This window comes from Coregonus lavaretus (assembly GCF_964263955.1).
Source record: "Coregonus lavaretus genome assembly, chromosome: 6".
NCBI classification, from domain to species: Eukaryota; Metazoa; Chordata; class Actinopteri; order Salmoniformes; family Salmonidae; genus Coregonus; species Coregonus lavaretus.
Window position 1 is genome coordinate 31,142,436 of NC_139993.1, and position 25,828 is coordinate 31,168,263.

Sequence of the window (25,828 nt, forward strand, 5' to 3'; positions counted from 1 at the left end):
CACCCCTGAGGCTTTGTGGTGCATGCACCTTGACTGGATTTCATGACTTCCAGTACATTTATCCTAGCTCCCTGCCTAACCCTCAGCATCAGAGAAGCCTCCTCCTGGTCCCTCGCTGGAAAAACAAATCAAGAATCACTGACTTCTGTCTTCGCTACTGGCTTGAACGCTTCGCTGGTCAGAAAGGAAACAAATGACACTACATTTGACTGTCTGTTCGACTCTCCCTACAGTTATCTATCAGAGGGTAAATAAAAATGGATGGCTTGGTGTTGGGTGAGGCTTGTAGGCATCTCTTTCCCAAGATGTTGACGTTTCCTTGTTTTTTTGGACATGGACTTGAAGGTTGGCAGGAAACAAGGTGATGCATGACTTGTTTCCTTGCAAGTCACCTTTTATTGTTGAAATCCAACTCTGGAAAAACATTGCTACTTTCCTTAAACTGTGTGTTTAAAGTCTTAGCCAAGTTGAAGAAACTGAGAGTACACTGAATCTGTCAAGGTGTCCACAATACACTGAGTATACCAAACATTAGGAACACCTTCCTAATATTGAGTTGCACACGGGAAACTGCTGAGCGTGAAAAACCCAGCAGTGTTGCAGTTCTGGACACAAACCGGTGCGCCTGCCACCTACTACCATACCCTGTTCAAATCTTTTGTCTTGCCCATTCACCCTCTGAATGAAGGGTGGATTTAACAAGTGACATCAGTAAGGGGTCATAGCTTTCACCTGGATTCACCTGGTCAGTCTGTCATGGAAAGAGCATGTGTAATGTTTTCTATACTCAGTGAAGCGTCCTTAGTGATTACTTTTGGTTTCAATTGAAAAACAGCATTGTTTATGTATTTGAGATGTGATTGAGGTACATACAAAACAAGCTAGCATTTCTATGAGAAGGGAAAATAAAGGGAATGCTTGTGCTTGGTCAGTGATCTCATCTACTGCTGAGATAGTGGAGGCTGCTGAGGGGAGGACAGCTCATAGTAATGGCTGGAATGGAGTCAATTGAATGGTATCAACCACATGGAAACCACGTTTGATACCATTCCATTGACTCCATTCCAGCCATTATTATGAGCCGTCCTCCCCTCAGCAGCCTCCACTGTCTGAGAGGACTGTAAGGTCAGAGGTCAGGGGTTGTGACCTTCTGTAAAGTTAATTAGTGATGGTTCATTAGCCATACTACAAAGGACAGGAAGTAGGACTAGGGCAAACAAACACAGAGGTAGCTTCAGGTTACAACACAATTTTGAATTCAGTATGACAACCCCTGAAGATGCTTTTGTAATGACACTGCACTTTTGAATATGTTCAACTTCTTCATGGAAAAGTATATCAAGACATGCAACTTTCTCCTTAAATACCTACATCTGTTGTTTCTTTGAAATGGTTACTTGTTAAAAAATGTATTTATTTTATGAACCTTTATTTTGTCAGGGAGTCATTGCATGTGTTGTATGTGGGTACAGTGGCAGTTTGCCCTCATACTATTTGGCTCTGTCTGGTATTGTGACCCTCTCTTTTGTAAACAAAATGAATTGTAATTTTATATTGCACATTTCTGTATGAATGTCCAGCAGCCTCATACTTTCTTTTTTTTACAGTAACCATTAACAACATATAGCAATATCATTGTAAACAACTGAATCAAAAACTCTCACCACATAAGAATTTTGACTTGCCTTTATTAATAAAGGACATTAATCTCACTTGTTTTCTTTGTAAAAAGCAGCCATGTGTTATTCACATTATATTTTTGTCTGATTGATTCTGTTGTCTGATCATCTGATCTAGTGTCAGATTGTGCTTTTGATCCAATTTCTTTACATTACTAAAATAGGTCTGACTGGGTTTAAACCAAAAACATTGATAACTAACAGCAGAAGCACTTGAAACAAAGGCCATCCTAAAACAATCATGTAACTTGCAGTACACTGTTCACCACATGCTGTTGCACACAGTAGCAGAGATGTTCACAGAAGAAAAGTAAATACATAAATAAATAAGTAGATATGTACTGGCTGGGATGATGATTTAAGTGTGAGACTGGTGAGCTATTTACAGAATCCACATACTGTGTAATATGACATAGAAAGCACCATTTGCTTCAATAGAAAGGGCCTCATTTGGTAAACATCAAACTGCACCTTTCCCCAGCAAGGAATGGGAGACTCCATCATGTCTACTGTAAACAGAAGGCTGGACCATGAGGGGAGATCAGATGCATTTTGGGGATGGGGGGACCTTTTTCCCCCCTTCACTGGTGTAGTAGTTTGCATTCTACTCTGCTTTCTTGGACTTCCTCTTGCGGGTGCCTTCGCTGAGCTCCTCCTTGGTTTTGACTGGTGAGACAGGGGCGACGGGGGCAGGGGCAGCATGGTGCTCCTCCTCACCACCTCCAAGAGGGGAGCCAAAGAGCAAGTGGCACACCCAAGACTCGATGAGGACGAAGGGAGACCCATGAGAGTGGCGGGTGGTCAAAATCACCTGAGTGAAATAGAAATCATAAGTGTGAAAATATTTACTTAGTTTGTGTAATTTCTAGTTGAGACAACTAAATTGCCATAGAGTAGGATCACTATCAAGTTTGTTTAATTGCTGATACTAATAGCAAACAATAGGAAGGGAGAGGTATGTAGTACTGTAGTAGGGTCGAGATCAATTCCATTTAAAAATCTGTTCAAAATATTAATCTACATTCAATCCATGAACTGGGTATTGACAATTATTTTCCATAAGGATTTTTGTTAATTAATTTGCACAATTTCTTGAGTGTCACGGATTCTGCCGAGGCTGCTCCTCCTCCTAGTTCGGGCAGGCTTCGGCGTTCGTCGTTCCCGGAGTACTAGCTGCCACCGTTGAATGTTTCTATGTTTGATTGCTTTTGTCTGTCTGTTACACCTGTGTCCGTTTGTGTCTGATTACGTGTTCTATAAGTTGCCTGAGTTGTACTGGTTAGGTTGTGTGTTGTTTTTCTCCTGTCCGTAGTGCTGCGTGTTTTTTCTCTGTTTTGTTGTTTTATTGTTTTATGCATAGTTTGCGTAATGGCTCGCCTCTGTTTTGTTTGAGGCCGATCGTTGTATCTTTGCCTTGTGGTTCACAAGTAAACTTTGTTGGACTAAGCTTCGGTGTCCTGCGCCTGACTCCCACACCACATACACCTCAGCCTTGACAGAACAACACACCAGTATGGAGTCAGCAGGAGCAGCGGCGGCACCCAAGTCGCTGGAGGATCGGATCAGCGACCAAGACACCATGATCCGGCAACTTGGGGCCGCCATGAACGAGGTGTCCAACACTCTGCGCCGGTTGGTTACGGGAGAGGTGCCCACGCCTTCCCACACCATACCATCACCAACGGCCAGTCCTCCTCTCCCAGCACCGGAACCCAGTGGCATTCGGCTCTCGCTCCCGAGGGCATATGATGGTTCTGCAGCCGGGTGTCAGGGGTTCCTCCTGCAGGTGGAACTCTACCTGGCCACCATACACCCAGCGCCCTCGGGATACGAGAGCGTCTCCGCCCTCATCTCCTGTCTATCCGGCAAGGCGTTGGAGTGGGCCAACGCCGAATGGAGGGGAATAGACGCCGCTACCATCACCTACGCGGAGTTCTCCCGCCGCTTCAGGGCTGTCTTCGATCATCCACCTGAGGGGAAGGCGGCGGGGGAGCGTCTGTTCCACCTCCGACAGGGGAAGAGGAGCGCACAGGAGTTCGCCCTGGAGTTCCGGACTCTAGCGGCAGATGCGGGGTGGAATGAGAGGGCCCTCATCGACCATTACCGGTGTAGCCTACGAGAGGACGTTCGTCGTGAGCTGGCCTGCAGGGACACCAACCTATCCTTCGACCAGTTGGTGGACATCTCCATCCGTCTCGACACCCTGCTGGCTACCCGCGGACGTCCCGAGTGGGGGTCGTCCATTCCACCCTCCAGCACCTCCGAGCCGATTCCCATGGAGCTCGGAGGTGCTGGCGCTAGAGAGAGGAGGAGAGAGAACCCGAGGGGGGCCATCCCCTGCACCAACTGTGGCCGTGGAGGACACACCGCGGCCAGGTGCTGGGGAGGGTCTCCTGGGAGAGGGGACGACAGGTCACGCACTGGGGAGTCATTTCAGGTGAGTAGGCGCCCCACTTACCCAGAGCTCTCTGTTGGTCACATGAGTATACCTGTGAGATTTCCACAGGTGGCACCTCATTCCCAGCACAAGGCGCTAGTAGATTCAGGCGCAGCTGGGAATTTTGTTGATCGTGCATTTTGTTATAGGTTAGGAATTCCCCTTCGGCCGGTAGAAGCCCCCTTTCCTGTTCATGCCCTAGACAGCCGGCCGTTGGGGTCGGGGTTGATCAGAGAAGTCACAGCACCACTTAAGATGACGACGCAGGGGGGTCATGAGGAGATCATTCAGTTTTATCTGATTGACTCTCCTGCGTATCCCATGGTGCTGGGGCTTCCCTGGTTAAGCACCCATGATCCTACCATTGCGTGGCAACAGAGGGCTCTTATGGAGTGGTCTGCCCAGTGTGTAGGGAGATGTTTAGGTGTTTCCTTAGGGGCGATTTCGGTGGAGAGTCCGAACCAAGTGCCCGCACTGCGCATTCCCCCTGAATATGAGGATTTAGCACTTGTGTTCAGCAAAACGAGGGCAACACGGCTACCACCTCATAGACAGGGGGATTGTGCGATAGATCTCCAAACAGGAGCGGCACTTCCACGGAGCCGTGTGTATCCCCTGTCTCAAGAGGAGACAGCGGCTATGGAGACTTACATAGCCGAGTCCTTGGCACAGGGATACATACGGTTCTCCACTTCCCCGGTTTCTTCGAGTTTCTTCTTTGTGAAGAAGAAGGACGGGGGTTTGCGCCCGTGTATTGATTACCGTAGTCTCAATCAGATCACGGTTAAGTACAGTTACCCTCTTCCACTGATTGCGACTATGACAGAATCATTACGCGGAGCGCGGTTCTTCACAAAGTTGGATCTCAGGAGCGCGTACAATCTGGTGCGCATTAGGGAGGGGGATGAATGGAAAACAGCATTTAGCACCACCTCGGGTCATTACGAGTATCTCGTCATGCCATACGGGTTAATGAATGCTCCTTCAGTCTTCCAATCCTTTGTTGACGAGATTTTCCGGGACATGCATGGGCAGGGTGTGGTAGTATACATCGACGACATCCTAGTGTACTCTTCTACACGAGCCGAGCATGTAGCCCTGGTGCGCCGAGTGTTGAGGAGACTGTTGGAGCATGACTTGTATGTCAAGGCAGAGAAATGCTTGTTCTTCCAGGAGTCCGTCTCCTTTTTGGGTTATCGGTTGTCCGCGTCTGGTGTGAAGATAGAGGTTGACCGTGTGTCGGCCGTGCGTAATTGGCAAACTCCAACCACTGTAAAAGAGGTGCAGCAGTTTTGGGGTTTTGCTAATTACTACCGGAGGTTTATCCGGGGCTTTGGACAGGTTGCAGCTCCCATTACGTCCCTGCTAAAGGGGGGTCCGGTTCGCTTGCAGTGGTCAGCTGAGGCGGACAGGGCGTTTGTCAAACTGAAAAACCTGTTCACCTCGGCTCCGGTGCTGGCGCATCCGGATCCCTCTTTACCATTCCAAGTAGAGGTAGACGCGTCCGAGGCCGGTATTGGGGCAGTCCTGTCGCAACGGTCCGGCACGCCACCTAAGCTCCGCCCCTGTGCGTTATATTCTAAGAAGCTCAGCTCGGCGGAGCGTAATTATGACGTAGGGGACAGGGAGCTGTTAGCTGTAGTCCAGGCCCTAAAGGTGTGGAGGCATTGGCTTGAGGGGGCTCAACACCCTTTCCTCATTCTGACTGATCACCGTAACCTGGAGTACATCCGGGCAGCTAGGAGATTGAACCCTCGTCAGGCTAGGTGGAACATGTTCCTGACCCGGTTTGTTTTTAAGATCACATACATCCCAGGGTCCCAGAACGGTAAGGCAGACGCCCTGTCCCGGCGGTATGACACAGAGGAGAGGTCCATTGAGCCTACTCCCATACTGCCGGAGTCTTGTCTGGTGGCTCCGGTGGTGTGGGAGGTCGATGCGGAGATCGAGCGGGCACTGCGTACTGACCCTACTCCCCCCGAGTGTCCTGTGGGGCGGACGTACGTTCCGCTCGAGGTTCGTGATCGCCTTATTTATTGGGCTCATACATCACCCTCCTCTGGACATCCAGGTATTGGCCGGACAGTGCACTGCCTTAGCGTGAAATACTGGTGGCCAACGTTAGCTAGGGATGTGAGGGTTTATGTCTCCTCCTGCTCGGTGTGCGCCCAGTGTAAGGCGCCTAGACATTTGCCCAGGGGAAAGTTACATCCCCTGCCCGTTCCACAACGACCATGGTCCCACCTCTCGGTGGATTTTGTGACCGACCTACCCCCCTCCCAGGGGAATACCACCATTTTGGTCGTTGTGGATCAGTTTTCCAAGGCCTGTCGTCTCCTCCCTATGCCGGGTCTCCCTACTGCCCTACAGACCGCTGAGGCCCTATTTACCCACGTGTTCCGGCACTATGGGGTCCCCGAGGATATTGTGTCTGACCGAGGTCCCCAGTTCACCTCCAGAGTCTGGGGGGCGTTCATGGAACGCTTGGGGGTCTCGGTGAGCCTTACCTCGGGGTACCACCCAGAAAGCAATGGGCAGGTTGAACGAGTCAACCAGGATGTGGGTAGGTTTCTGAGGTCCTATTGCCAGGGCCGGCCGGAGGAGTGGTCTAGGTATATCCCCTGGGCAGAGATGGCCCAGAACTCTCTCCGCCACTCCTCCACCAATTTAACACCTTTCCAGTGTGTTTTAGGTTATCAGCCGGTCCTGGCACCATGGCACGAGAGCCAGATCGAGGCCCCTGCGGTGGATGAGTGGATTCGGCGCTCGGAGGAGACGTGGGACGCTGCCCATGTCCATCTGCAGCGGGCCATTCGTCAACAAAAGGCGAGCGCCGATCGCCACCGCAGTGAGGGACCGGTATACGCACCGGGAGATCGAGTCTGGCTCTCGACTCGAAACCTGCCCCTCCGCCTGCCCTGCCGGAAGCTGGGTCGGTGGTTTGTGGGGCCCTTTAAAGTCCTGAGAAGATTGAACGAGGTGTGTTACAGGTTACAACTGCCTATTGAGTACAAGAATATTAACCCCTCGTTCCATGTGTCTCTTCTCAGGCCGGTGGTAGCTGGCCCACTCCAAGAACATGAGATAGGAGAGACCCCTCCGCCCCCTTTGGACATCGAGGGGGCCCCGGCGTACAGGGTCCGGACCATCTTGGACTCGAGGCGCCGGATGAGTGGTCTCCAGTATCTCGTGGAGTGGGAGGGGTACGGTCCGGAGGAACGGTGCTGGGTGCCTAGGAGGGACATCCTAGATCCATCCCTCCTGACGGAGTTCCACCGTGGGCATCCCACGCGCCCGGGTCCGCGTCCTCCTGGCCGTCCCCGAGGCCGGGGTCGGCCAAGGGGGGGGTACTGTCACGGATTCTGCCGAGGCTGCTCCTCCTCCTAGTTCGGGCAGGCTTCGGCGTTCGTCGTCCCCGGAGTACTAGCTGCCACCGTTGAATGTTTCTATGTTTGATTGCTTTTGTCTGTCTGTTACACCCGTGTCCGTTTGTGTCTGATTACGTGTTCTATAAGTTGCCTGAGTTGTACTGGTTAGGTTGTGTGTTGTTTTTCTCCTGTCCGTAGTGCTGCGTGTTTTTTCTCTGTTTTGTTGTTTTATTGTTTTACGCATAGTTTGCGTAATGGCTCGCCTCTGTTTTGTTTGAGGCCGATCGTTGTATCTTTGCCTTGTGGTTCACAAGTAAACTTTGTTGGACTAAGCTTCGGTGTCCTGCGCCTGACTCCCACACCACATACACCTCAGCCTTGACATTGAGTTAAAGCATATTTGCCCAAACCCTGAGTAAATGTTTGATGCACACTCACTAGTATGGACTTCAGCACCTACCTTTATAGTAGCCATGAACAGAGTGAAAAGACAGATGAGGGTGCTCTTGGACACGGGAAGCAAGTGTGCCTCCTGAAGTGTAAACAGAATGGATCCATACAGACTGGCTTTAGTAGGGCTGGAGAGGGAAAATATTATGAAAATCAGACAGTCACAACATTTCTCTTGAAAGAAAATATCCATTGTTATCCATTTGTCAGCTTTAAAAGGATAGTTCAGCCCAATTTACAAATGTATCATATCTTTTAGATACCTAGAGGGTCAATAAATGCATTTGAATGCCTTCAAATCCAGTTGTGTAACTACCTGATACCTTCAGAAGTTGTAGATGTAAATATCAATATCAGATTATTTGCTGTAATAGGAAAACATTGTCTTGCTGTCAAAAACTAGAACTGGGACCTCCTAGGTCGTCCTGAAACAGCTTAGATTTCTAACAACCAGACATTAAAAAATATATATATCCTGCTTGAGGAGGCTGCAACAAATGTCGACAGCTGACATCAACCACAGAGTCGTGACGAAAACCAACTCACAATGACATGTTGAGGATTTCATTGGTCTCAGGCCTCCACACACCACGCAGCAGTTGCTCAAAATTGGAAATGAGAGCCACTCCTGACCCTAGGAGGATGTAAATAGAATGTCTAAATAATTAGGACAAAGGTCTGTATCTCGCTTCTTTACAAAATGGACACTCACAAGGAAGGTCCTACAGGTTGCAGCAGTAGCAAAGGGAAGAAGTGCAGGGAGACACCAACCTTTGACATAGCCGATGATGACCATGATGAGGAAGCCGTTATGGTAGGCATGATGGGCATGGTGCACGCCAGCGGCGATTTTACGAGTGCGGACAACCTCCTTTAAGGCTACCAGCACCAGCTTTACAGGCAGGAATGCCACACATTTGTAGAACAGGTTAAGTGGGCAGAAAAATATGAGGTACCTATTGTTACATTTTTGTGAACGAGAGAGAAACAAAAGAGTACATTTTAATAATGTTGTGGCGGTTTTGTTATTTGACAACAACATTTCTAAATAATTTTGAAATAATTACTATCAATGTTACTCCAAATTCAATTTGGCCTATTTCAACAATCCTAGGCATATACAGACACAGGTTTTGCACTTTCTAAAAAAACACTAAACCAATAATGTATGAAGATAAGCACATTAACCATTTAAACAATCTTACCAAATAATGGAGGCTAGGAGGATGTGGCTGTTGTATTGAAAATAGTCCAGGGGGCAACCGCCGAGCAAAACGTCTGCTAAGATGTAGCTCCCAAAGCAATACAGCATGGCACAGAGCCAAGAGGCCACAGGGCTCTTGCGAGCCACCTCTACTGACCCTGCAGAAGAATCAGGATTTAGATATATTCCCCACATTAAGTCAGATTATACATTGGTAACGCGTTTTAGTAACATTCATTAATAACCCATTATAAATGTTTCATAAATCATTTGAAATATAATACATTCTCATGATTTGTAATGTTTATAATGCTTATAAATGTTTCTGGACAATAGTAAATCTTTTAATTTTTTTAAATAATATTATAATATAATATATAATATGCCATTTAGCAGACGCTTTTATCCAAAGCGACTTACAGTCATTATATTGTCACATTTTTTCATAAACAAAATCCCCACACCAGATACAAACATACACATACGTACAACAACTTACAGACGCACACAAACTTGGAGGTTAGTAAATCATGAAGTATACATTTATTAATAGTTTATCAATTGTTTAATAATGCTTATTCATCAAAGTTATTATAAGTGTTACCGCGCGCGTGTGTACTATTATGTTTTGGTTAGTTCTTCCTTAGCTCTCATCAAATGTATACCAGCAGTTTACTATTACAGCAATGATCCACTCATGTCACTCCCACCATTGAGTGAGTTACTCAAGGGCAAAGTTACAGTACCCACCACACGAGAAAGTCTCTGAATCCTTTTACTCATCCATTACTCAATTATTAATTAACTTGACTCATTTGTGTTACTGGTCACGAGGAAAGAGAAATCAAGTTTTTCACTACAACCAAAGTAATTTTAAAAAGCCAAAGCTACTATAATGAAGTGTTTTAAACATCTATGGATCGTTGTAACATTGTAGAGTAAATCTGGATGTGTGAGTCCCCCTGCTGGGCGCCAGAACTGTCAAGATCTAAAAGAACAGGTGTGATTCTGGGTGTAGGACCAATTAGCTTGCTGTTTGACAGAAAACTGATCCAAAGAAATGCACCCTAAAAATACACGTTGCTCTATTGCTTTTCCTGCCTCACAACGCAACTGGCAGGCCTGACATAAACTTTTACCCTTAACACCCCAGCCCCCAAACTCATTCATGGGGAACCAGGGAACCACTGCTAACATGTGACTCAGAGATTGGTTTACATAGGTCTAGGAACTCATGCGGCTTCTCTGAACCATTACTGGAGAGAAAAAAAAACGTTCCACCTGTCTTTACTAAGATTTTACTAACATTTGGCCAAAGAGGCAAGGTAGGGAATGAGAGTATTTTGATACCAGGTTTTATAGACCACTATCATTTACTTGTAACACAAAAATGTGTCAATGAGTAAGTAATTTCAAACTTATTTCACAATGAACAAATGCAATTTCTTCATTCAGTTTACCTTTATTTGTGTGAACAAGGGAATGCAGAAGGGTACAATAGTGCTGGGATTTTATTAGACATGTTCATTTCGAGGCCAACATCAGTGCTTTTGGCCATATTTTTGGTCTCTAAGAGGCTTGGCTGAAAATATTATTGAGTATTGTAAGCTTCACCTTTGATTAATACAATGTCAATGAGGTCTTACAATAACCATTACAAATGGGCTGTGAACAATCCTACTCCGAAACAGAAGAGACTTTCTGTAGTGTGTAGCTAGCCCACTGACATCTATTTATAGGACATTCTATTTATTGCATGGGGGCCAAAGCTTTGGTATGCAACGGGTCTCATCCGATTTCATACAGGAGACCATTTCTGTTTAAAGGGCTAAATGTTGGGAAATGTGAGGTATTAAAGGAAACTGGATTAATCTAACTCCTGTAGGGGTTTCTTACTTCTTCTCTCAAAGTAGGCCAAGCTGCTGCTGCAAATGTTATTCGTTGGACAAATTAAAATTCCATTCAAGTTATCAAAAGTTTATAATGATTTCCATAGTAGGCCTATGTATAAATTGACAAATTATTACTTGCATAGGTACATGTATCTATTGGTGTTATACTTTTCAGGGGTTGACAACGCATATAGCCTAGGTTATAACCTATTCAACATACCCATCTATTTCAAAGTTGACCTGTATTATATTCAATAGCCTACCTAATTAGAATTATAAATCCATTACAACTATTGATTTCATTTTTTGAACATGAATGTATAGGGAAAAAAATGCCACTAACCTGGTTCATACTTGAGGTAGAGTATGGACACGATGTAATAAGCAAGATCAAAAACGGGAAACATTCCCATTTTTGAGAACGTTTGGGCTACATCGCCCAAATTGAGGACTTCCAACACGTCCATGATTTAAGATTTAACACTACCAAATGTATTTTATGATCACTGCGTAACTAGAACGTTAGTTGTCCGGCGACTCGCCACGAAGCTCCGCGTCTTCACGAGTAAAAAGACTGTGACAGTCAAGCCTTCCTATTAATATACCTCATCTGCACAGCTTTATAATTTGTTCTCGGCCGAGCGTTTTTTCTATGCCAACTGGTCTTATTTGTCAGCTCCCCATGCAACTCGTCCCTACTGTTGAAAAATGACAGGTAGGCTTTTCTTTTTGAGTCCCCAATTTTTATCAGATATGCAGCTATATACATTATTTAATCAAATTTTTTAACGTTAGCTGGCAAAAGAAAGATATTTACGCTTTGCCATAGTGCTCTTTAAATAACACAGACAGAGAGAGAGGGAGAGAGAAAGAGAAGACACGATGCGCATGTCACTATACAGGTTTACGGTTTATTTTACGATAATACGTTTTTATATAGGCCTAAATCGTGGGTTAGGTAGCCTAAATGAATTGGCATTGGAACCCGATGTGAAAAATCGGGTGCAGAATCGTATCTTGACAGGCTAATGGAAACGATTACAGATTAATAATAATATTTGTATTGATTTAGAGACACAATTCCACCTGGCACCTGCATCTGGTAGCCTAAAATAAAGACATTTGCAATAAATCAGGTAGAATAGAATAGGCTTATGATGTATTCTATTCATGGAACCTCGGTCATTTAGTATTGTATTTGTTTAACAAATTGGCCAAATGATGAGAAATGAAGGGGCTGAAACCTCATTTCATTAATCAAAAGCCTCCTCAAGCCTATGGGGTGGCTGGAAGCTTTCCCGTGAATATAGTGCGGAATGTGTTTATTGTGACCAACGGTGCGATAGCTAGTGTAGGCCTACACATTGGCACACGGGCTTCCCCTAGTGGCTAGTAAAACAGATGTTCATAATCGATTAAATTAGGTTACACGTAGATTTATGAAAATGCTGTCAAAATGGTGCTGAATATAAAATAGGAGTCTATAGGCCTATGTCCAAAGCTGATTGTTTCCATTTATTACCCCCTATGTGGGTTGATTATATTTCCATGTGGCTGCCTACCCCTTTCAAAACGTTCTCTCTACTGAACATATCCCATGGGTGTAATCATTAGTCCAAACTGTTGCAAAACGGAACGTTTTACAACTAAAACGAGAGTTTCTATTGGACAAATTCAGGTAGGTCCCTCTCCGTGTTCTTCCGTTTAAGAACGGTTTTGCAACCGAATAGGCGTAATGAATACGCCCCAGGATTTCCCTTCAGCCATTCGACAATTTTTTATGACGTTAGCGGAAGTATAGCGCCTGTGATGTGGACAACATTATCGGGGATCTCTTAATATTCGGGTAATGCTGGCCTTTTTATTATGAAACCAAAGAAAACAACTACGTAATAAAGAGACTAATTATATTTTAACAACGAGGAATGTGACAATAGTGGTCTTTTGTTTCAACCAGCCAGTGTGTAGTTTGATTGTTGTTGTTAGCAAGCTAGCTAATTTCCAGTGTTGGGGAGTAGTGAACTACATGTAGTTCAACTATACTGAACACAAATCAATATAAACGTAACATCTAAAGTGTTGGTCCAATGTTTCATGAGCTTAAATAAAATATCCCAGAAAATGTCCATATGCACAAAAATATTATTTCTCTCAAATTTTGTGCACAAATTTGTTTACATCCCTGTTAGTGAGAATTTCTCCTTTTCCAAGATAATCCATCCACCTGACAAGTGTGGCATATCAATAATCTGATTACACAGCATGATCATTACACAGGTGCACCTTGTGCTGGGGACAATAAAAGGCCACTAATTTTTATTTTTAACCCCAATTTCGATCTTGTCTCATAGCTGCAACTCTCCAATGGACTCGGGAGGTGAAGGTCGAGTCATGCGTCCTCCGAAACATGACCCGCCAAACCGCGCTTCTTAACACCCGCCCGCTTAACCTGGAAGCCAGCCGCGTCAATGTGTCGGAGGAAACACTGTTCACCTGACGACCGAGGTCAGCCTGCAGGCGCCGTGCCTGCCACAAGGAGTTGCTAGAGCGCGATGGCCAAGTAAAGCACCCCCCGGATTACATTTTTTGCCATGTAGTGGTGTAACCAACTACTGGAACTACAATATTATTTTTTGTGCAAAAATATGGGTGAAGTAGGCAAACATTTTCTTTTTTTTTTGGCATCAGACCTGCCTAATTCTCACTTGAAACACTTTTTGTGTGCCTAATTCTCAGTTGTTGTGTTTAATAGGCTAAATCATTCATTCTGTTAACATCTGACTACAGAGTGATCTGTCTTGCAATTTGCAGTCTATGACATTTTAGATTTAGAGATATTTTTTCACCAAGAAGTTTGTGAAAGTATTTTTTTTCAAAGTAACTTTAGTTAAGTAAACTATATTTTTCTTAAGGGTAGCTTTAGTGTAGCTTAACTTCCTCAAGTGTTAAGTAGTTGGCAGCTTGGTAAATTATATTTTCAGAGTAGCTTTCCCAACACTGCTAACTTACCAGCAAAGCCTATGTGTGGCTGAGCAAGCCTAGCTAGTACCTTCTTTGCCAGCTCACTAACGTTAGCGAGCTACAGTAGCCCAGTTTAGACATAACTACCAGCTATCCTCATTGCCACATACCTGACTTGCTTAATGCCAAAGTTGGAGTGCTGTATTAAAAGTGATAATTTCCAACAATTTCTAAGTCATCCTTTTTAGGACCTTACTCATGAATGCTGGTGCTGTGTTAAACTTCAAACTGTGAGTATGATACAATTTTTGTCTTGCCCTGAAGACGTTGTGCCCGGTAACACTAAACAGAGAATATTGCTGGACCACATATTATTTTTACTAGCTCATCAACACAAGACAATCAACACTGTCCTCTATTACAGGAAGAGAAAGGAATCACAAGGAGAATTTGGAGATGATCCTCGTGGACCAACTACAGGTGTGGTGCATTAAAAAAACCTCACCTTAGAAAAGTTCAGAGTGACTATTCATGAAAATTAAAGAAGGGACACTCAAGAGGTCTGCATTGAGATAGATCATCTATTTTTCAAGAACATAGGCTGCAGGCTATGGCTGATGTTACTGCATCGTTTTTACCCCGTCCTCTGAGCATTTGAGTTGGGCTGAAGCACTTATTGGTACGCTGCATTGAATGATGGTGCATGAACACACAATGAAGGTCTCTATAAATCTGAAATGATGCCATAGCATATTTGTTTTAGGTGACAACATCAGAGTTCCTCCTAAGTCTACGCTACTTCCGGATCTTCATTGCCTTATGGAACATATTCATGATGTTTTGCATGATTCTGTAAGTATCTGCCATCTTGTAGAGGCTAATCTACTCGTATTGTCATACTGATATGCTTCTGTGCCTCAAAAGGTATACCATATTGACTATAATGTATTGTGTATTAATTGCCCATGTCTATTACGTTTACAGATTGTTTGGATAGTGATCAACTTCATTGTTGGATTGGGAACCCCTGCAAAAAAAACACAAAATATTCAAATTTTTTGAGTTGAGATTCGTGTCGGATCCTGTGACCTGCGACCATTCTGTGCAATATCTTTGCGCTAGTTAGTTGTACCTGCACCAAAACTACAGTATTTTTCCTTCATAGCTTTTTAAATAGGGAGCCAATTTAGCTATTTTATTTCCATGACTGACCAAAACTGGTTCTCATGGCTCTCTCGTCCCTCTGCAGCAGACATATGGTTAGCAATATGTTTGAAACATCGAATCGCAATAAAATCACAGTATCGAATCGCAATACATATAGAATTGTGAGAATCGCAATACATATTGTATCGGCATCTCAGTATCGTGTTAATATCGAATCATGAGGTCCCTGGCAACTCCCAGCCCTATTGCTGACCTGTTATCTATAGTCCTCCTTTTCTTCAAAACCTTGTGAATAGAATGAGAAAATATTGAAATCCACAACCATTTGATATGTTTGATGTTTGTCTTACATAGGCCTTCTGATGTTAAGAGCAGTCAGACTTCATTTTATCATTGCTTTGTTGCGTACTTTTGTCTATGATCTAGTTTTGTATAATAAACCTTTACTCTAAAATGCACTTGGTGTTTTCATCAGTACCGTTTTCATCTCTTCTTTTCTTTTCCTTTCCTAATTTAGGATTTGAGTAGTGTGTCATCTGATTCAGTGGTTCTCAACCTTATTTGGTTCCTGCACTCAATCACATTGTGCATTGTTTGACACACACTAGCTCATCTGTGTAAACATGTTATAGTTTAAATACAATTAAACAAAATCATAAAACAGTTGTGTATCAAGTCTTGATTCATCAATGAAATTAATAAGCATACGGTATATAGGCTACACAGTACAGTTTTGAAATGTATTAGAATGTATGTGTTGGGCTTCACCATTCATGTTAAATGTATTGAATTAAGACCAATTTAATGTTTCAGCTAAAGTGTTTGGTTACACACCCATAATGTAACAGGATAACCAAGTAATATAACTGGAGACTCACACAAAGAATTTCTGATCAATTCAGTCCGTGGCAGTGCACGTGCAGTCGTGACAACAACGTACGACGTTTCTGTGTTACATTTCCCACGATGCACCAGGAGAGCGTTTGTCAATAGCTCAGTGTTTTGAACAGCAGAGAAACCGATGTTGATAAAGGCCACAGCGTTGGCTGCTGCCGAAGAGGCAGTCGGGCACGAGTATTCGGAAGATCCTCTATCTGGAGATACGTATTCATTACGAAATACATGAATACACTTTCATGGACAAACAAAGCTCCATAGAATATGGGGCTTTATTTACTAGCACATCTCCCGAAAGGTCTGTGAGTGTCTGCAAGTCACCCACCCGTGTCTTCGGAGGATTCTCTCCCCCTGCCAACTGATCCGCACCACTGCCAGGCAATGACAGCGGCCACGGCAACGCCACAGCAGATGAGAGACCGGCTGATGCAGGCCATCGATGGCCAAAGCAATGTGAGTTAATGTTTCCACGTATTTGAAGTGTCTCTGTCCACACTATTGCAATGATCCCCTACTGTGAAATCTCATGACAAACATCGACAGCGAACATTAGCTAGCTAACTAACTTAGCTAACGTCGTTATCTGAGCCAGTGCAGTGGTAGTTAACGACGCGGTAGGTAGCTAGCCAGCCATGTTAACTAATGTTATCTAGCTGGAAGCCTGCCTGTTAGATAAACAAAGTAAATACTAGGAATTTAGTAACTAGGCAACAATAGTTAATTAACTCTGTAGTAGTTAGCTAGCTAACGTACGGTTACATAAACCCACGAGTCTGGACTGACCCCAAACATGTTAACGTATTCTGTTCTCAACCTGTCTGTTGTTCTATGCTAGTTAACTAGCTACCTGCCTGTCATTTAGCTAACTACTGTACCTAACTTTGCTAGCTAAAGTTGACATTCGAAACTTAACCTTATCAAACTAGCTAGTTATTCTGTTGCGTTGCCACTTAGCTAGGACTGTTGTAGCTAACTAAACCAGAGTTCGACTTTGCCATTACTTTAGCTAGGCCCAATCACTGTAGCTAGCTAGCCAGCAAACTGGAAGGATGATCTTACCTCTCAAAACCCAGCACCAACGTCAGCAGTGTTTTGGAAATTAGTAGCCAGCAGATCCGACCCGCTTGCTGGCAGCTGCACTAGTGTCGGACAGGCTTCCTGTGTAGATTATCACAGCGGAGCCGGCGCGAGATATGGATCGGAAAACGTACCTCATCCAGGGATGAGAAATGCGTTGTACTCCGAATTGTGCCATTATCCCAACTGTAACACTGAGAAGATTGAACGCCTACTAGTTTAAGTTTTATCGGAAAACTGTCCTTTTCATCCTCGTGTTAGGTAGAAGAAGCCACAACAGCCATTTTGGAATGGCAGTGTCAGCCAATCAGCTCTTTTGTTGTTCAATGTGAATGCCATTCCATAATGGCTGCTGTGGCTACTGGTTGCTAACATGGGGCCATCTGACACAAAGGCACAACAACTTTCATTATATGTGATTAACAATGTTTTCTCTTGAATTAAATGGCTGAGGCAACCAAAAGTGTTAAACTCTTGAAGAAGTGACGACACAGTACAAGGACACTTGCTTTCCTCCAAGTCTGTTGGTCAAGGTGCACTCTTTCTAGCCTACAGTCTGTACCTGTCATCATAGGCATACTTAGCCCTTGATCATGACTCTCAGTTCCATTACATTACACTAGTGTTGCCAACTCCTCAGTAAGGAAAGTAGCTATTGGCTAGAAGTCGCTAAATGACGTCATCGCCTAATTTGCATAATTGGCCATGTGCATGTAATTGTGATGGACGCTGTAGGAGAGCGGAATAACGTTGTGGGAGAGACAAAAAGTGAGTAAAAAAACACCCTAAATATGTTTAGAACTACAACAAGTCACAGTAAAACATGAACATTTTTAACCATAACATTTAAAACATTTTTTTTGTATACAATCTACATTAACAATCTAAATAGACCAAAAAGAGACAATAGAAAAAACTGTCAATGACAATGTGAGAAAATGATGGTAACTAGTCTTGCCCTAATTCAGGTTGATTGTTTTTTTTTCTTCCAAAACCCCCTCCACACACACACAGGCTGTGCTGGCTCACAGAAAGAGTGGGTCATCGTCATTTTGGTCAAGGCTCTCTATGGCAGGTTCAGCAACTGAGGGAGCTGACTTAAATGAGTAAGCAGCTGATGTGCCAAAAAACTGCAAAACATTATCAGGCAGCTGTTGCTCATAGCAAGCCTCACCAGACAGCTTCAGTCCATATCGAATGTACAGGATGGAGTTAAGGGTCTGCAAGGACATCCGATTTCTAAGTTTGCTTTTTATCACACTCATCTGGCTGAATACTCTCTCGACTTCAGCAATCGAGTGTGGTAAGGACAACAAAGACACAGCAGCCATGGCAAGTTCTTGAAACGGGTTGATATCAGCTGCATCCCTGAACTTCCAAATCTCACTCCAGAAGCATAGTGTGTTTTTTGTCTCATTCCATTTACTAAGATGGATGGCACGCCATTGCTGGACAATCTTGTCTATCTCTGCAGGGGAGTAGCCAAGGAGCTTGGCTATTTTTTTCTATTTCTTATTGTGCTTTAGAGTTTCCTCCACATTGAAAACTGACATGTACTGCAATGCTTCGATGTTGTCCGGCAGTCTCACCCTCAACTCATTAGTGAGGGAGATGGTGAAGGCTACACACCGCTTTCGGACATTGTTTTCATTCTCAGGCGCAAGGTGGAGCTCAGCTGCCTTTGACTCAAAAAGGTAACCAAGGTACGGTTTGGGACTGATTTATCCATCTATTGGCCCTTTGAGTACATCAACATTTGCCAGTGGATTCAGCACCCTGCTGCTCACAGACTTGATCAGGCTAACCAAGCTGTCAAGTAGCTTAAGAGTATCTACTTGCTCTCCCTCAAAAGCCTTGATGGCCAACTGTACCTCACCCAGCACTGACTTCAAAAAAGTCAGATACAATATGTTTTGAGGATCACTGTACATGGAGTATAAAACCTCATCCATGTAGCAGTGTTCACTGGACTTGGTGACTGTGAAATCCAGCCTAACCTCCTCCCACTGGTCTAAAATGCATGAAACTGCAGGTTCAATGGAGAGCCAACGTGTGGCACACACCTTGGTTATCTGTAAAGGTTTCTCCCCACAGTTGGTCTCATATATGGCCTTGTAGGCCTCCCTGCGCTTTGGAGACACTGAAAACCAGTTATAAGTCTCTTGTACCAAGTACTCCACACTACAGGGGATGGTGTCATTGGAAGCATAACTTACAGCAAGCTGCAGAGAGTGGCACACACAGCGAATAAGAACCAGATCTTTGAGGCCATACTCCTCCTTCAGCACTTTATGGACCCCATTGTTAATCCCCGTCATAACAGAGGCATTGTCAGTCCATATCCCCAGGAGTTTCTCTTTTTTAAGACAACACTTTGAGGAAAGCCACAACAGCACAGGCTATAGATTTGGCATCTCCTCCCTCCAACTCAACAAGCCCCAGAAATGTTGATACAATTGTCTGCTTGGTGTCACTAAAGTACCTTATCACAACCCCCAGGTACTTAGAAACACTTACATCCGTGGACTCATCGAGGAGGAGGCTGAAATGCTGGTCACCCACATCTGCGACCAACTTTTTCAGAAAGTATGGTGCTAGGACACCATTAAGGTAGCAGCAGTGGAGTCTGAGAAAACAGCTCTACATGCTTCTCCAATGTGATCACATGCCAGCATGGAACAGTGTTCAGCGATAGCTAATGCCATGGTGGCCTCAGCCTTTTTTGCAGAGTCAATTTTTTAAGCCATAAATGGCAGCCTTTTTTGGGTGGAACTGTTAAGGCTTTGTGTTTTTTTTTACATCACTAAGTAAGGAGTAGAAATCAGCCTTACAATACAGGCAGTATGTCCGTGTATCATCTCCAATAAACGGCTTCAACCAGCCTTTGAATTCAGGGTTTGATTCCCACTTCTTTCTGTATTTTTGAGTGTACAGTTTAGACTGGTACATGATGAGCTAGCCAGCTAGATGTTTAGCTTATGTCACAGAGAGGCACACACACAGTGGACGAGGTGAGTAAGTGACTGAGGCTGTGTGAGTCAAATGCAGTGATTTATTTTAGACAAAGAACATTTTACATTTACATCCCGCCCTGAATGTAAGCCAGGGCGGGATCAGCCAGCGGCGGCTTCCCACATGCGCGATTAATTTGCAGTCTGGACGCGGAGGGGTGAACATCTCCTGCTCTGACTGCAGCTGGGAGGGACTGCTGTGCGAGGACTGGGCTGCCTGTGAGTGCTTTGGGACGGGGGTGGGGCCCACGGCAGCACACGCTGCTCGTTGAGAAGAGTAAGAACGATACGTACTTTCACGTCAGTCTCAAGTCTCCAATAACACCAGAAAAAGTAGCTCGATTTGTCACTAGTCGATGTTTTGAAAATGTGTCGCTAGAATACTCGCTAAATATAGCGACAAAATCGCTAAGTTGGCAACACTGCATTATACGTCATTGGACGAAGGTTTCTTCTGTACGGGGGAGTTTTGTTAAGAGCTCTGACGCTCTGTCTGAACATTAACACACATCACTTGCGTTACGGTATTGGAAGCATAAGGACGTTATCTTTCATATCAGCAAAAGAAGGTTCAATTGATACATACCTTTTTATAGGGTTAGGGTTCCCACACGGCCATATTTCCATGTTACAGCGCTTGTTTACGGAAAACAGACGGAAGACCGAGTGGACTATCTAAGCTAATTAGCTATCAGCGTCTCCAAACACCTGTGTGTAAACGGAAGGCGAACGCCACAAACGTGTTGTCACTGGAAAACACTGTCAGCTGCAACTGTTAAAACCGGTTAAAACAGTGTATAGGAGTGTGTATTTTGAATTTCTGAAATAATTATGTGATATGAGAGGGATTTATGTTTCTAGAACCGTACCTCAATTGAGAATCGATTCACGTTTAGATTGAGTTTTTGGCTTTCAGAGCCAATTCGCCTTTAAACAGAACATCCTTGGAGTATAATGAGTAACGTTAGGCTCCTTTGGTCCATTATTGGGCTAAGGCCCTCCAACTCAACACTGGACCTCGAAGCCAGTTCCACTGCATTCTTTAATTGTTCCCCTCTAATCAGGGACTGATGTGTGCAATTCATTATCAGGTATATCAGAAAACCAGCAGGCACCGGACCTCGTCGGGTAAGAGTTGAGTACCCCTGGGCTAAGGCATACACTGCTGAAAATAACCTTTAATCTCTGCCACTGCTTACAGCATAATTCATTGATCCAATTCAGAGCACAGATTTGATCTGGGTTGTTTTATATAATACCGTATTAACAATTTTAGTTGAACATGAACATATCTGGAACAAACCCCTCTTATTGTTGAGCCAAGTTTGTTGAATAAACCTAGCCTGTCTGTTTTAGTGGATTGGGTTTAGCCTAATGCATTACTGGTTTGAGTAGAATGGTTAACAAATTGCATGTACAGTTGAAGTCGGAAGTTTACATACACTTATGTTGGAGTCATTAAAACTTGTTTTTCAACAACTCCTCAAATTTCTTGTTAACAAACTATAGTTTTGGCAAGTCGGTTAGGACATCTACTTTGTGCATGACACAAGTAATTTTTCCAACAATTGTTTACAGACAGATTATTTCACTTATAATTCACTGTATCACAAATCCAGTGGGTCAGAAGTTTACATACACTAAGTTGACTGTGCCTTTAAACAGCTTGGAAAATTCCAGAAAATGATGTCATGGCTTCAGAAGCTTCTGATAGGCTAATTGACATAATTTGAGTCAATTGGAGGTGTACCTGTGGATGTATTTCAAGGCCTACCTTCAAACTCAGTGCCTCTTTGCTTGACATCATGGGAAAATCAAAAGAAATCAGGCAAGACCTCAGTTTTTTTTTTTTTTTTTTTTGTAGACCTCCACAAGTCTGGTTCATCCTTGGGAGCAATTTCCAAACACCTGAAGGTACCACGTTCATCTGTACAAACAATAGTAGGCAAGTATAAACACCATGAGGCCACGCAGCCGTCATACCGCTCAGGAAGGAGACAGGTTCTGTCTCCTAGAGATTAACGTATTTTGGTGCGAAAAGTGCAAATCAATCCCAGAACAACAGCAAAGGACCTTGTGAAGATGCTGGAGGAAACGGGTACAAAAGTATCTATATCCACAGTAAAACAAGTCCTATATCGACATAACCTGAAAGGCCGCTCAGCAAAGAAGAAGCCACTGCTCCAAAACCGGCATAAAAAAGTCTGATGAAACAAAAATAGAACTGTTTGGCCATAATAACCATTGTTATGTTTGGAGGAAAAAGGGGGTGCCTTGCAAGCCAAAGAACACCATCCCAACTGTGAAGCACGGGGTTGGCAGCATCATGCTGTGGGGGTGCTTTGCTGCAGGAGGGACTGGTTCACTTCACAAAATAGATGGCATCATGAGGAAGGAAAATTGTGGATATATTGAAGCAACATCTCAAGACATCAGTCAGGAAGTTAAAGCTTGGTCGCAAATGGGTCTTCCAAATGGACAATGACCCCAAGCATACTTCCAAAGTTGTGGCAAAATGGCTTAAGGACAACAAAGTCAAGGTATTGGAGTGGCCTTCACAAAGCCCTGACCTCAATCCTATAGAAAATGTGTGGACAGAACTGAAAAAGTGTGTGCGAGCAAGGAGGCCTACAAACCTGACTCAGTTACACCAGCTCTGTCAGGAGAAATGGGCCAAAATTCACCCAACTTATTGTGGGAAGCTTGTGGAAGGCTACCCGAAACGTTTGACCCAAGTTAAACAATTTAAAGGCAATGCTATCAAATATTAATTGAGTGTATGTAAACTTCTGACCCACTGGGAATGTGATGAAAGAAATAAAAGCTGAAATAAATCACTACTATTATTCTGACATTTTCACATTCTTAAAATAAAGTGGTGATCCTAACTGACCTAAGACAGGGAATTTTTACTAGGATTAAATGTCAGGAATTGTGAAAAACTGAGTTTAAATGTATTTGGCTAAGGTGTATGTAAACTTCCAACATCAACTGTATATTCTTAGTTTCTAAATCTCAAACTCGAAACTGCTTTCGGTTTAAGCCCCCGGTATATGATACAGGTGTACATCTGAAAGTGGTGTCTATGCGAGACTAGTGGGCTAAACATCAGTATCTAACTACTCTTGTATATTGTTTTTTGAGAGAAGGGTATGTTATTAAAGCTAAACAAATTGTCAAGGAAAGGGGAACTACCAAGAAGCTATCCAAAGAGGCTCATTCTATAAATAAGTTAGCTAAAGGTATTTGAGTCCTGCTGCCTGCAGACAACATGACCTGTTGGCGAAAGTTATTTATATTCATACCGTCGGTACCCATAGGTCAGTAAGTGGCTGTAGTGTGAACCATACATCCATTGAACCGTTAGGCCTATTCATGTAAACCACTGACTATGGCTGTCAGTGTGGGTTTTTTAATCCAATGGTTCAATTATTTGAATGTATTGTTCTGAGTGAAGAGAATTCATGCTCAGAGCCTTGGTTTTATCTGCAAAACAGAAGTGGCGTAATTGAAGTTCATATTCTACAATCTGGCCCCTACCAGATTTGATTGAATTGTTGTATACACTCATCTGTCATTATAAATTAATTGAGTTTCTCTGACCATTTGTCTCTTTCATAGTTTTAACATGATTTGTTCTTTACTCTCCAGCAGATCTGCAACATGGTGGCTGTAATGGATGTCATTTCCTATTTGGAGAAATATCCAATCACCAAAGAAGCACTTGAGGTAGGTAATGCTGGGGACAAAAATGGATATGTCAGCTCTTGGAAATATGTTGCCAAGAGGGTGTTGTACTAAAAAAAAACTTCCTGTTCTTCTTCAAGGAAACCCGCCTTGGCAAGCTGATCAACGACGTAAGGAAAAAGACAAAGGATGAGGATCTTGCCAAGCGTGCAAAGAAGCTCCTGCGCACCTGGCAGAAGCTGATTGAGCCTGGGCAGAGTGAGGCACGGTCCAAGGGGCATAGAGGGCCGCCAGGCGCTGTCAACGGTGGTACCAATCCCTGCCGGACGGATGTCTCCCCTCCAGCTGCCATCCCGCCTTCGGATAAAACGGTTTCGGAGCTCAAGAGTAGAAATGACTTCAACAACTGTTACTCCCCTAAAGCGGAAAAGTCAGGCAACAGAAAATGCAAGGGGGAGCAGAGGGATGGACAGCACTTACCAGCGAAAATCTCTAAAAAAACTGCCAATGAAAGAACACGAAACTCACGGCTGCCAATAAATGGAATTGGGGCCAGCCCCAAGGCTTTTACGGACACACTTGATGCTCATGCACATCCAAAATCAGACAATGATAGTGCTGATCATCTTGACAACGACAGACTCAACAAAATTCCCATCAACGCCGTCAAACCTCACCCTAGCTCACCGGGACTTGCCAAACCTCCAAGCACTTCCGCATTGCTCAAAACAGCTGTGTTGCAACAGCAAGCTAAAATGGACCTGGCTGCCTCAGGAAGGGGGCCGCATCAGCCCAAAAGCCCACATAGCAACTCGTATAGTCCCAGAAGTACGAAACAGGACGTGGTTGTTAAACTGTCTGCGCCCAAAGCAACAACTCTACTGAGCACGGCTCAGAGCCCCACGGTTATGGACAGCTCTGGACTTGGGCCCTCTCCTTTGCCTTCTCCACAGCCTTTAACCTCATGTATCCAGGGTTCCCTCACTGTAGGGCCTCCGTCTGCAGAGTCCGCCCTTCATCAGGACGGACCGGCAGACGTGGACCAACGCCTTCAGCACAGTACCATGAGACCTGACTCTCTGCACAACTCAAAAGCCACGTCACACAGCGAGGTGAAGGCGGAGGGCTATGGTGCTGCCACTAGCACAGTGAGAAAGAGGAGGAACAAATACAGGTCCAGAGACTATACAGTGAACTTGGGTGGGCAGCCCACGGAAGAGAGCACAAAACCATGTAGATTAAAAGACCGTAGACTTACGTTTGACCCTGTAACAGGGCAGATCAAATCCTGGACCCACAAAGAGTCTTACCCGGAACGGGAGGCTACAGTGTGGCCGGTCACGCCAGAACCTCCTCGGACAGAACTGCTGAAGCAGAATCAATATGCACAGAATCCCCCTGTTAATCCCAGTCCCTTCCAACAGACCAACTGGACAGAGCTGTCGAGGAACGAAATCATTCAGTCCTACCTTAACCGTCAAAGCAATGTGCTCACATCGTCTGGGGCTCAAACCTCCGGGGCACACTTTTTCATGAATGAGTACTTGAAACATGAGGAACATCATATCAAAGAGGCCAGAAAAACACACGTGCTTGTACCAAATATCCCTGACATGGATTTACCAGGGGTGAGCCGAGAGGTCACAAACAAGGACCTCAACAGAATACACAAAGAGCACTGGCCTGGGGTGAACGGTTGCTATGACACCAAGGACAACTGGTATGATTGGACAGAGTGCATATCCTTAGACCCACATGGGGATGAGAGTAAGCTGAACATCCTGCCATATGTCTGCCTAGACTGAGAGTTTAATGAGCTGTGGTTTCAGAATTAAGAGGGATATATAGCTCCTTCCTTTGCTCCCTCCTTGAGGGTTGTGTAAAGTCGGCGTGCAAAAAGGCACTTGTCGGTAGGAGAACCTGCTCACTCCCTTGCAGAGTTGGTGTAAGAGAGGCCTTGCTAATTGTGCTGTCTATAAAAAGCAATAGCTGATCAGT

The 25,828-nt window shown here is 44.3% G+C and overlaps 3 protein-coding genes across 5 annotated transcripts; 2 read left to right on the forward strand and 1 right to left on the reverse strand.

The window, feature by feature from the left end:
• Nucleotides 1-1,671: 1,671 nt before the first annotated feature.
• On the reverse strand, nt 1,672-17,442 carry LOC311131414 (trimeric intracellular cation channel type A). 2 transcript variants are annotated; one of them, XM_084164383.1, is made up of 6 exons: nt 17,115-17,442; nt 9,140-9,296; nt 8,706-8,890; nt 8,481-8,568; nt 7,945-8,062; nt 1,672-2,490 (listed from the first exon to the last, which is right to left on the reverse strand). In XM_084164383.1, the coding sequence occupies exons 2-6, from the start codon at nt 9,244-9,246 to the stop codon at nt 2,284-2,286; spliced, it is 705 nt and encodes a 234-aa protein (XP_084020509.1). In that variant the 5' UTR covers nt 9,247-9,296; nt 17,115-17,442; the 3' UTR covers nt 1,672-2,283. The 2 variants fall into 2 exon arrangements, with proteins under 2 accessions (XP_084020509.1, XP_084020508.1); XM_084164382.1 differs by lacking the exon at nt 17,115-17,442 and adding an exon at nt 11,374-11,607.
• On the forward strand, nt 11,937-14,988 carry LOC311131013 (small integral membrane protein 7-like; the record flags this gene model as incomplete). The annotated part of the gene is made up of 5 exons (XM_084163843.1): nt 11,937-12,876; nt 13,382-14,281; nt 14,416-14,476; nt 14,755-14,843; nt 14,976-14,988. Exons 2-5 carry the CDS (start codon nt 14,250-14,252, stop codon nt 14,986-14,988), a joined length of 195 nt encoding a protein of 64 aa, XP_084019969.1. The 5' UTR covers nt 11,937-12,876; nt 13,382-14,249.
• On the forward strand, nt 16,164-25,639 carry LOC311131412 (mediator of RNA polymerase II transcription subunit 26-like). Of its 2 annotated transcripts, none has more exons than XM_084164379.1 (3): nt 16,164-16,508; nt 23,795-23,872; nt 23,971-25,639. In XM_084164379.1, the coding sequence occupies exons 1-3, from the start codon at nt 16,437-16,439 to the stop codon at nt 25,633-25,635; spliced, it is 1,815 nt and encodes a 604-aa protein (XP_084020505.1). In that variant the 5' UTR covers nt 16,164-16,436; the 3' UTR covers nt 25,636-25,639. The 2 variants fall into 2 exon arrangements, with proteins under 2 accessions (XP_084020505.1, XP_084020506.1); XM_084164380.1 differs by having other exon boundaries at nt 23,798-23,872.
• The last annotated feature ends 189 nt before the right edge of the window (nt 25,640-25,828 follow it).

Coding starts and splice junctions, on each gene's coding strand:
- LOC311131414 (XM_084164382.1), bottom strand. CDS start 11,497: ATGGACGTGTTGGAAGTCCTCAATTTGGGCGATGTAGCCCAAACGTTC. Junction 9,297..11,373: donor CTACCTCAAGTATGAACCAG/GTTAGTGGCATT, acceptor ATTCTTCTGCAG/GGTCAGTAGAGGTGGCTCGC. Junction 8,891..9,139: donor CTCCTAGCCTCCATTATTTG/GTAAGATTGTTT, acceptor ATGTAACAATAG/GTACCTCATATTTTTCTGCC.
- LOC311131412 (XM_084164379.1), top strand. CDS start 16,437: ATGACAGCGGCCACGGCAACGCCACAGCAGATGAGAGACCGGCTGATG. Junction 16,509..23,794: donor CCATCGATGGCCAAAGCAAT/GTGAGTTAATGT, acceptor TTTACTCTCCAG/CAGATCTGCAACATGGTGGC. Junction 23,873..23,970: donor TCACCAAAGAAGCACTTGAG/GTAGGTAATGCT, acceptor TTCTTCTTCAAG/GAAACCCGCCTTGGCAAGCT.